The sequence below is a fragment of the Gracilinanus agilis genome, chromosome 2 (assembly GCF_016433145.1).
Source record: "Gracilinanus agilis isolate LMUSP501 chromosome 2, AgileGrace, whole genome shotgun sequence".
Classification (NCBI taxonomy): domain Eukaryota; kingdom Metazoa; phylum Chordata; class Mammalia; order Didelphimorphia; family Didelphidae; genus Gracilinanus; species Gracilinanus agilis.
In genome coordinates this window covers 402,554,326-402,566,378 of record NC_058131.1, presented here as the reverse complement: position 1 = coordinate 402,566,378, position 12,053 = coordinate 402,554,326, and the positions used below count along the sequence as shown (strand labels likewise).

At 36.3% G+C, this 12,053-nt stretch overlaps 1 protein-coding gene across 1 annotated transcript in view; it reads left to right on the top strand.

The window, feature by feature from the left end:
* ANKHD1 (ankyrin repeat and KH domain containing 1) overlaps positions 1–12,053 on the top strand; it is a 138,475-nt gene that overhangs the window by 123,292 nt on the left and 3,130 nt on the right. The window contains exons 30-32 of the mRNA XM_044659894.1: positions 5,142–5,291; positions 5,424–7,033; positions 10,816–10,992. Coding sequence (XP_044515829.1) covers positions 5,142–5,291; positions 5,424–7,033; positions 10,816–10,992 — 1,937 coding nt within the window. The remainder of the gene's footprint in view (positions 1–5,141; positions 5,292–5,423; positions 7,034–10,815; positions 10,993–12,053) is intronic.

The following is a 12,053-nucleotide window of genomic DNA, read 5'->3' as shown; positions in this document are numbered from 1 at the left end:
ATGTAAATGAAAAGAGCAACAATCAAAACTGCATGTTGCAAAATTATAAAGACTAATAATAGCTAGCATTTATGTAGCCCTTTAAGGCTTGCAAAGTGCTTTACATATGTTATCTCATTTGCTCCTCATAACCACCCTGTGAGGTAGGTGCTATTATTATCCTCATTTTACAGATGAGGAGACTGAGGCTGAGAGAGGTTAAGTGACTTGCCTAGGGTCACACAGCTAGTAAGTGTTTGATGCCTGAATCCATGTCCAGCATTCTATCTACTATGCCACCTAGATGCCTCAAGAACAAGGTTGGCCCCAAAGAAGAAATATGAGAAGATACCTCCCCCTGCTCCTTTTGTAGAGGTCAGAATCCATTGGTGTGCAACATTGCATATAACATCAGATTTTTTTTTTTGATGCATTGATCAGTTTTGCCCTTTTTTTCCCTTTCTTTTAAAAATAGTTGTCATAAGGGTTAACTGGGTGGGAGGAAAGAAGGGAAAACAGTGGGAAATCTGTGTTTTTGATGTAAAACCAAAAGCTATCAGTAAAAACTACTCTTTAAAAAATGTTAAGAAAGGATGCCCCTCTACTCTGGGTTTTCAGGGAGAATTAAGTATTATTATGAAAAGTTGAAGTACCTCAATGTGGAAAACCATGACGAAAAAGGATCTGAAGAGGAAGAGAGAGGGAATCCTGACTTGGGACATGAAATTGGAGTGTGGAAAAATGTAACACTTTGGAAAAAGGAAAGTGGACAACCACTGAATATTAACTTCATTGTATCATTAGATTTATATAGGCTGAGGGAGGCAAGATTTCAATTTAGCTCTTCATGACAAGTCTCGCACGCTATCCTTTACTACTCCATTCAATGCTTCTTGTGAAGCCAACCAATAGGAGGGTTTTTTAGAAGATGAAGGAACTGCATCTTATGAGGTGTAAATAGTTCCTTGTCCTCTTAAGGAATAATGATGGGGATCCACGGGTATTGTAATTAAAGATCATCCAGAAAAGCATTAGAGTAAAAAGAGATGATTAATGATGATTTGAAGAAAGGAGAGACGTCTTGAAAATAACTCTTTGACAATGATAAGAGAGGTCTACTGTTTTCATGTAGCATGCATCCAAGATGTGACAGAGAAATTCCCAAAGCTTTTTAAACTATTATTACTCTCTGCCTCTGGTAATTCAAATGGTATTGGCAGAAGAAATAATTTATAAGAAGATTAATTGGGTATAGATGACAGTTCTATCTCTTACATCAGTTAGGCCATCAGCTTCAGAAAAGAAAAGATTGGTAACAAGCATTTGTTAATCAACTGACACACAAAGCTTAGGTATTGTTTAGGTTAAGAAACTGGTATCTGAAAATGAGATTGGATTTTTGAATCATGGCTTAGCAACAACAGACTATTGGCAAGGGAATTAAGTACATTTGACAAAGGTTGATCATATTATATTTTATTGGGGTTTTACTTATTTTTTTAAACATTTATTAATATTCATTTTTAACATGGTTACATGATTCATGCTCCTACTTTCCCCTTTACCCCCCACTCTGCCCCCACCCATCGCCGATGCACATTTCCACTGGTTTTAACATGTGTCATTGATCAAGACCTATTTCCAAATTGTTGATAGTTGCATTGGTGTGGTAGTTTCGAGTCTACATCCCCAATCATGTCCACCTCAACCCATGCGTTCAAGCAGTTGTTTTATATGTTTCCTCTCCTGCAGTCCTTCCTCTGAATGTGGGTAGCGTTCTTTACCATAAATCCCTCTGGAGTTTTACTTATTAACGTAAAGGTCTTTAAACCAAAGGGGAATAGAAAAGGGGAAACCATGTTCATATGCCCACAAAGCTATACCAGTACTGGCAGAATACCAGTACTATGTAGTACTGGCAGAATAGCAAGAAAAACACCTAGAATTTTGTTGGAGAAAAATCCAAAAATGGAGCCAGCAATAAAGTACAGAACCTTCAGTTGGCTATACACAAAGGCTGTACACTTTGCTTGGTGGCAAAGAAGGCAGGCTTCAGCTCATAAAAAAGGGAAGCAAATTTGACATCATAGATATTATAATCCTTTGTTGGATTCTACTCTAATGGAAGAGTATACTTTATTAAAATAGAAAACAGGATAGGTAAAAGAGTTGGGAGTAGTAGATAGTCACACTTTATAGCAAAAAGAAATTTTTAGTTAAGCAAATCTAGGAAATATGGAATCATAGTAGAGCATTCGGATGAAGATACATGGAAGCAGAAATAATAAACATTCATTGCCATTTAGAGGACAGCTGTATAGAAAAAGAAAAATAGAAGAGGAGTTCAGAAAACATCATAATCCTAGTCCAGAAGCTAGGAGCATCACAATCCTAACCAGTTCTGCCTAAAGAACTTGTACTAATGCATTAGTAGTGGAATTGTGAATTGATTGAAGCAATTTGAAATTATACCTAAAAAAATGATTATTCTTTTAGACCCAGAGATTACACTGTTGAGCTCAGACTCCAAAAAGGTAAAGGGAAAAAAGATAAGTCCATATGCAACAAAATATTTGTACCAACATATTGTATAGTTAGTTGAGGTTCTTAGACTGGAGGAATAACTAAACTAATCTATTTTTGATGTTAAAGCGTAATGGAATATTATTGTGCTATAAGAAATAATAAATATGATAGATATCAAAAGGCATGTAATATTTATAAACTGATATAGCATAAAGTAAGCAGAATCAGGAAAAATATTCACAAGAACTACAACAACATAAATTAAAAGAAAAGCAATAAAACAATAGAAACTGAATGCTGAAAATTACAATGATCAAAAGTGACTCCAAAGAAGTAATATGGGAAAGCATCTTACTCCTCATCCCTTGCTTCTTTGCAAAGGTGGAAAATTATGGGTGTATAATTGTCAGACTTTTTTTGATAAGTTGATTAGTTTTGTTGAACTGGTTTTTTTCCCCCTTGCTTTACAAAGGATCCCTCTCTGGAATATAAAAATTTATTTAAAAAAAAATATGGAAGAACCAAAGAGGAAAACATCTTTTCAGATTTTCACCAGACATAAGGATGTTGGTTTTTGAGATGTAAATAACATGAATTCTATTGAGAAAGTTAACAGTTACATCCTAGATTTTGTGACAGAGAAAGGAAAGAAATATGTGCTTGAAGGTGATATATACCTTTCATTTTAGAAGAGCAGATTTCACTGGATTCAGAGAGGCAATGATTAAGCAACCCAGGATAGATAGGAAATTTCTGAAGAATAAAATTCTGAAGCCACAGAAACAATTCTGATGAGTACAGGAAAAAAGAGTTATTTAAAAAGACCAATATAAATTTTGAAGGAACTCATCATTCAGCGTCGATTTTTAAAAGATGTATATAGAAAAAGGACCAAGAACAAATAACAGAAGGAAGACATTATCCTGGAAGAATAGTGTCAGAAATGCTTTAAAATTCATAATGGGACAGTGCTAGTAAGGAAATCCTCAAGGAACAAAAAAATATGAAAGATAAGACAAACTCAATTATTATTATAATGATTGGGACAATGGGATTCAAAAAAAAGATAACAATGACCAGACATTGATTCCTGGCACAATTCTAGTTTCTGGTATTAAAGGAATAATTATTGAATATCTAGGAAAGGAAGCTATGCTCATAAAGAGCTCTGCCTTCATCAAGAATGTTCATTCCAGATTAACATAATTCTTTTTTTGACAGATCAAGGCAATATTCTTTGTATCATACTTAAAATTTATCAAAGCATTTATTCTTGTGGAAAAGATAGTGAGATTATCCTACTTGATAGTACAGTTAGAAGATTCAAAATGGAATAAATAATCACAAATTATAGTTATTAACAATTCATTGTCAGCTTAGAAACAAGATTTCAGTGACTTAGCCCAGGGATCTGTGTTTGCTTGGCCTCATACAAGTTTTCATAAAAGCAAAAGTGAAGTGTTTATATACAAAAGTTGGAGAGACACATTGGTTAAAGGGATTGAAAAGGATCTCATTTTAAACCATTAAGCCAAATCTAATAAGATGAAATTTTAGTGTAAATAAATCTCAAACCTGTGTTTAGAATATCAGCTTTTTAAGTAGAAGATGAGGGAATTTTTTTCCTAGGGTTCATCTCAAGATCTGGAGGTTTTATGGAACAACTAGCTCTTTATGAGTCAACAGACAAAAAAAAAGGCATCATTGAGAGGCATGGTGTCCAGAATGAGAAGAGTAATAGGCCTGCCTCATCAGGCCTTAATCAGAATACATTTAGGGTATAGTGTTCAGTTGAGGATGCAACATTTTATGAGGGATACAGATAAGCTAGAGAGCATCCAGAGAATGGTGAATAGTCAAATTGAGGATGTTTAACCTAGAGAAGAAAAGACGAGAGAAAACATCTCCAAGTATTTTGTCAGCTATCACATGTACTTACTCTATTTGGCCTCAGAGGCCAAATAGTTTCCTGTGAAGAAACATTTCCTAACAAAGCTATTGATGGATAACTGGCTTCAGTGTCTGGAAGACCAGCAGACACTTATTCTCTTAGTGCCCCAAGCAACTTTCTAAAACCTTACAAATTGTAGAAAAGGTGCTATTCTGAATCTGAATTGGTAGAGGTCCCTAACATCCAAAAAAATCTCAAGAAATACCCTGCCTAGTTGAAACAGATTCCACCAAAGTGAAATATTAATTGCCTGAGGAGGTAGTATATTCTGTGATCATTGAAGACCTTCAAGCAAAACCTTAATAATGATTCCTTTTTTGGAAGATGTCCCATGGTGTGTGTGAAATGGGGAGGAATTTTTATTCAGATGTGTATTGCAATTAGACGACTTTTGAGGTCCCTTCCTACTCTCTACTCTTCAAGAGCCCTTGTTTCTGTAGCTATAATTTTTTTGGCCATGTTGGAATCAATAAGATTATGAAATCTTTTCATTGTAATCTAATTCCCTTTTTTAGGTTTGAGATTTAGGCATTGGCCTTCATTATTTTACAAATTAGCCTTATTTTAACTAAATGCAAATCTGTGAAAATGATTGATTATAAGATCAATTTGTGTGTTTAAAATAAAAACCAGATATATTAAAAACCAGGTAGCTTCTAATTGATTTGTAATCTCTCTGGCATAGGTCAAAGAAACTGTCTGTCCCAGCCTCAGTTGTGTCCAGGATAATGGGAAGAGGTGGATGCAACATTACTGCAATACAAGATGTCACTGGTGCACATATTGATGTGGATAAACAGAAAGATAAGAATGGTGAACGAATGATCACAATAAGGTAATTATGAAAAAGACTACTATTTGTATGGGGGGAACTTTTTCATTCAACTAGAAGCATTACAACTAATAGTGAATGTCCTTTAATGATTTAACATTATTTTTTCTGCTTATTCTGTCTTTCAATTCTCAGGGGTGGCACAGAGTCAACAAGGTATGCAGTTCAGCTTATTAATGCTCTTATTCAAGATCCCGCTAAGGAGCTAGAAGATTTAATTCCTAAAAATCACATCAGAACCCCTGCCAGCACCAAATCAATTCATGCAAACTTTTCATCTGGAGTAGGTACCACAGCTGCTTCAAACAAAAATGCGTTTCCTTTGGGCGCTCCAGCTCTTGTAACTTCACAGGCAACCACACTATCTACTTTCCAGCCCACCAATAAACTGAATAAGAACGTTCCAGCAAATGTACGTTCTTCTTTTCCAGTTTCTCTTCCTTTAGCTTATTCCCATCCTCATTTTGCCTTGTTGGCTGCCCAAACTATGCAACAGATCCGGCATCCTCGCTTACCTATGGCCCAGTTTGGAGGAACCTTTTCACCCTCTCCTAATACTTGGGGACCATTCCCAGTGAGACCAGTTAACCCAGGAAGCACCAATAGTTCTCCAAAGCATAACAGTGCAGGTCGCCTACCTAACCAAAATGGAAATATTTTACAGTCAGAATCTACTGGACTATCTGCTACTAGCTGTCCTATCACTGTGTCTTCTGTAGTTGCTACCAACCAACCTCTATGTGTTACTAATAGCCGGACTCCTTCATCAGTCAGAAAGCAGTTGTTTGCCTGTGTTCCTAAGACAAGTACCATGGCAACAGTAATCTCTACTGTGACAAGCACCTGTAGTTCTCTGCCTTCTGTTTCCTCTGCACCTATCAGCAGTGGACAAGTTCCCACAGCATTTCTACCCTCTAGTGCTCCACAAACACAAATTTCTGTACATAAAACAGACTCTTTCTCTGCTATGTCAACTCCCAAAGAGAAGGTGTCCACGCAAGACCAGCCTGTGGGAAACCTGTGTACCCCATCTTCAGTTGCAAATAATTGTAGTATCTCTGCCAGCAACAACCCAGGAACCCTAGAAACCCGCTCTTCTAGTAGTCCTGCTCCTCTCAATAACACACAGGAGGAGGTACTGCCAGCAAATATATCCGATTTAAGTCCTATGTCATTGCCTTTTGCATCTAACTCAGAGCCTGCTCCATTAAGTTTAGCGTCTCCTCGATCAGTTGCTGCTGATAATCAGGACACCAGTAATTTACCTCAGTTAGCTGTACCAGCACCTCGAGTTTCTCACCGAATGCAGCCTAGAGGTTCTTTTTATTCAGTGGTACCCAATGCAACTGTACACCAGGATCCACAGTCTATTTTTGTTACCAATCCAGTTCCTTTAACACCACCTCAAGGTCCACCATCTGCAGTGCAGCTATCCTCAGCCATGAACATTATGAACGGTTCTCAGATGCACATTAACCCAGCAAATAAATCTTTGCCACCCACGTTTGGTCCGGCCACACTTTTCAATCACTTTAGTAGTCTTTTTGATAGTAACCAGGTGCCAGCTAACCAGGGTTGGGGAGATTGCCCATTGTCTTCACGAGCTGCCACAGATCCATCTTTCACTGTTCAGTCAACTTTCCTGGGTAACTCTGTTCTTGGACACTTAGAAAATGTGCATCCTGATAACTCTAAGGCACCTGGATTCAGACCACCTTCCCAGCGAGTTTCTACTAGTCCGGTTGGTAAGTTACTAGCAACTTTTAAATCATCTCTGCTCAGCCTTGGTCAGTGAAACTTTTTTTACTATATTTAAAACAACAACAACAAAAACAAAAACATTAACCAGGGGGCAGCTGGTTGGTTTAGTGGATCAAGAGGCAGGCCTGGAGTTGAGGGGACCTATATTCAAATATAGCCTTAGACACTTCCTAGTTGTGGAATCCTGGGCAAGTCATTTAACCCCAGTTGCTTAGCCATTACCACTCTTCAACCTTGAAACCAATACTTAAGTAGTGATTCCAAGATAGAAGGTAAAGGTTTTTTGTTCTTTTTTAAAGTTTATTATATGGTACTTGCATTAATGTAAGTAAATCAGCTTACATTCCTTTAGATGATGTTGCCAATTTATGTTTTTCCTAATTTGAAGCAATGAACTTGTACCTGTTGCCAGGTATTTCTCTGTGGATATATGTATATGACAGTTTAGATAAAAGGGCTCAAGAGTATGTCACAGAAAATCCCCAGTTTGTAAACATTTTCCAGAGAAATATTCTATAGAAATTCACACTTGGCAGAAGAAGAAATGTAAGTTTGTGATTTTAGAAACAGATTCATAACAGGCTTTCTTAGTTCCTACACCTATTAGAAATCAATTTTTAAATTCAGACTGTTCCTAATTATCATAAAAGGCCTCTCCTGTTTGAAGTCTGTTATTGTTGTTGTTGTTGCTGCTGCTGCTGCCGCCGCCACTGTTACTGTTGTTGTTGTTGTGTCCTGTTATCACCTGTTTGGGATTTTCTTAGCAAAAACATTAGAACAGTTTGCCATGTTCTTCTCCAGCTCATTTTACAGATGGGAAAACTGAGGCAAACAGGATTAAGTGACTTGCCTAAGGTCACATTGAGGCTGAGTTTGATCTCAGGTCTTCCTGATTCCAGGCTCTGTACTAGTCACTGTGCTACCTAGCATGTTTGTGTGTGTGCGTAAATCTTAGTGTGTTTACTGGTGTTTCCATGGACTTAGAAACTAACTATTAAATTCACTGCATGAAAGAATTGAGTGAATTTTAATACCAATGCTGATTTTAAACTTATTTTAGGAAATTTAGTATACTTATCAGACTGTTGAAATGAGTCTGAGGGGCATCTAGGTAGCTCATTGGGTGGAGCAAGGCCTAGAGAAGGGAGGTGTCCTAGGTTCAAATCTGGCCTCAGACACTTCCTGTCTTTGTGACCCTGGGCAAGTCCCTTAACCCCCATTGCCTAGCCCTTACCACTCTTCTGCCTTAGAACCAATACACAATAATGATTCTAAGATAGAAAGTAAGGGTTTAATAAATAAATAAATTTTTAAGAAGAAGTGAGTGACAATTTGGATATATACTATGCTAGAAAATAATTGTTGGTGAATCTAATTTGGAATTGAAATTGTTGAAAAAATCAATTGAATGCTATAACAATGGTGTTTAAACTATAAACTATGCTACCTCTTTACTGATTTGCTAAATTTCTAATATATTGTTTTGTGTCATTTAAAAATCACTTGGGATACTTGGAACTACATTTCCCGTGATCCCCAATAGGTTTCCTGTTTTGGATTACGTATTGAAGGTGAGGGACTGTTTTAAAATAGGGGGAAGTGATTTTGAACTTCCTCTTTAGCTACCTAAGCGTACGGGGAGAGGAAAGGTAAAAGGTGAGGTTGGAATAGGTTTCTTATAGGCGCGTGGTCAGTTTATCTCTATCAGCATGGCTTTTATTAAAATACTATTCTCCCTTCTAATCTTGGCCCTCATCATTTTTAATCGTAACAGTTTAAAGCTTCATATCTATATATAGTGAGTGGCTGATCAGTTTTCTCAAGTGAATCAGTTGGTATGGTATTAAATGTACTGTACTTTTAAAATTTGGAATTGCTTTCTATCATATAGAATGTATACAGTACCATTGAATCCAAAATATACATAATTTTTTTTTAAGGCCCAGAAGATGTCACTGGTTTTCTGCCTCCTTTATCATATAGAGGTAAAACTGGTTCAGTTCCACTTTGGCAAAATTGGTAAGGGATTTTGGAATAACTTAAAAGGCCATAGGAGCAGAAACAGGGTATATTAAAGGTCCATTGCCAGTGGTATAGTTAATTTAATAGCATCAGTACAATTTAATACAAATACCACTGGACTTGGAGTAAAAACAATATGATTTGATATCCTGGCTCTAACACTAGCATCTTATGACCATAGGTATATCACATTCATTCTATGTCTGAATTTTCTTATTTGCAAAAATGAAAATAATACTTGCACTACCTTTTTCCACACATTGTTATTAGAAAAGTGCTCCATAAACTTTAAAATATTATGGAGATGTGAATATGCATTTAAAATGTTAGCTTTTCAGTGATGAGAAGTGAAGCCAGCAGCTGCCTCGTATATTCATTTGTGGATGCTGTTCTTCTAAGAATTGCAGTTTAGGAAATCACTTGCTTTTATTTTAAAAGCAGTTTTTAGGAATATAAAGAGAATGATGTATGGTTAGAAAACTAAGGCCCATTTGGAGGAATTTTCGGTAATTTACAGGTTTGGCAGAAGCTACCTTTTCTTGAATAGATAGCAATTTCTTTTTTCAAGGCTTTTTACCCACTACCTAATAGTTCTCCCACAATAGGTAATGAAATATTTTAAAAAAACAAAATTCACCCTAAGACACTTTGGAACAACTGCTCCTTGTACTGTCACAACTAATCTATTCTTTTTCTGTTTGGTTTAAATGGTACCTTTTCTCATTCTTGAGTTCTTCAGAGACACTGATAATCTTGAGTAACCATTTCTCAAAGGACAGGTTTCTTTTGTGTGGAGCTAAAGAACTCTATAAACATTTTCTACAAAACATAAAAGAAGTTCTATCAGATACTGATATGGATGCTGTCTAGTCACAAATTCTTCTGCACATTGGCCTAAGGCTTATGACATTGTAGATCTAGAGTTGAAAGAGATGTCAAAGACCCTCTAGAAGCCAAACTTCTTTTTCCAGTTGAGGAAACTGAGGCCCAAGCTGATGGAGTGACTTGCCCATGGGTCACACAGATAGTAAACCTCAGAGGCCAGATTTGAACCTACGTCCTGACACCAGAGCCAATGATCTTTTTTTTTTTTTTTTTTAAACCCTTTCCTTCTGTCTTAGAATCAATGCTAAGTTTTAGTCCCAAGGCAGAAGAGCAATAAAAGAGCTAGGCAGTTGAGGTTAAGTAACTTGCCCAGGGTCACCCAGCTAGGAAGTGCCTGTAGACAAATTTGAGCTCAGGACCTCCCAATTCTAGGCCTGGCACTCCCGTCTACTGAGCCACCTAGCCAACCCAGCAACAAACTTTCTATTATACTATTTTATGGCCTCCACTCTACTTTTCCTTTCAATGGAAATTATGAAGTTAATATACATGATTATCCCCTTCTTAAATAATCATTCTTAGATGTGTTTAAAAATATGTTTCATCTTGGGCTACTAACTTGCTATAACCAGTATTTGGTGTAAAGTATGCATTTTTTCCTTTTTTTTATATGCAGCCATTGTTGACCCTTTGGATGCAAAGAGATCTGTATATAGTGGATTTTTAATAAGTATTTTTTGGATCAGAGGCTTTTTAGCCACTCCAAGGAAGCTCTTGGCCTTCCACATTACTTTCTTTGTTCATAAATCTTTGGATAAAGAGCAGTAATTCTCTTGTTTCTTCCTTTCCTGAAAGAAAACTAAGGGTTCAGGTTTGAAAATCTCAACTAAATGCATGTCTTGGCCATGCTTTATTTCAGGGTTACCATCCATTGATCCATCTGGCAACTCCCCATCTTCTTCTTCAGCTCCTCTGACAAGTTTTTCCAACATACAAGGAACACGGGTTTTTCTACAAGGTCCAGCACCTGTTGGGACTCCCAGTTTTAACAGACAACATTTTTCACCCCATCCTTGGACAAGTGCTTCAAATTCATGTAGGAATCTTGGGGAAATTATTATGAAAGTTTCTTAATTAAGTTATTGACTGTTTCAGAGAGGTTTTTTTTAGATTTAGGAAACCAATGCAGCTCACCAGCATCCAGTTATATTACAACACTTGATAATCTGTAGTCATTGTGGTCTTTTATTACTACAATAAGCAGCAAAAGAAATGGTCAAACTAACTGTAAGGCCATGACTGGTGGATCTCATTTCTTCAGGAGTTCTATGATGCACTGATTTTGGCAATTAAATATGGTGAGCCTCCTTGAATGGAGCGACCTGAGCTACCAAGAAGGAACAAACTGTGCTAAATCAGAAATGGAGCAAGTTAAAGGCTCCCAGAGTGAGATTGGGCCGAAAAGGAGATATCGTATTTGTAGTCTGAGTGAGATAGAATCTTTAAAAAAAAAAAAAAAAAAAAAAGCAAGAAAAAGAAAATGCTCACATCAGTACTCAAATCTTGAAATGTTTTTATTGACTTCATGCTGAGTAGAACAGAAATCAGAGATAACTTTACAAAGGATCCTTTGAATTGCAAAACTATTTATTGGATTTGACCAGAAGCTAGAAATTGTGATGCTGCACTATTTGTTTTTACATTTAAGAAAATGTATAAGTTGTATTCTTTTTTCTTACTCAGTGCTAAAGACTGTTATGATTAAATCCCCACAAATATTATGAATCATAAGGCAATTGATGATTAATACCATTTTTGATAGTGTAAAAGCTGAACTCCAAGAAAATTACCATCTTGTTTAGTAACCAGGCAGTCGGTTAAAACCTGTAATAGTTTTCTAATATATCCTTATTTTTAAATGTAATCATTTTCCATTCTGATAATCTAGAGAAAGGATGAGTTTTTTTACTCTAAAAGTAGTAGTAAACATATAGTACCTTTCTTTTCTGCCTTCATGTGATCAGCCTAAGAAAGTTTTAAAACATTATTTTCAATATCCTTTGAGCTTCATTCAAAATTATATGTAATCTAAAACCATTTACAGAATTTTGCTTTTGAAAACTTAATTTTTTACTTTCTAGACTTAAAAAAAGCCTC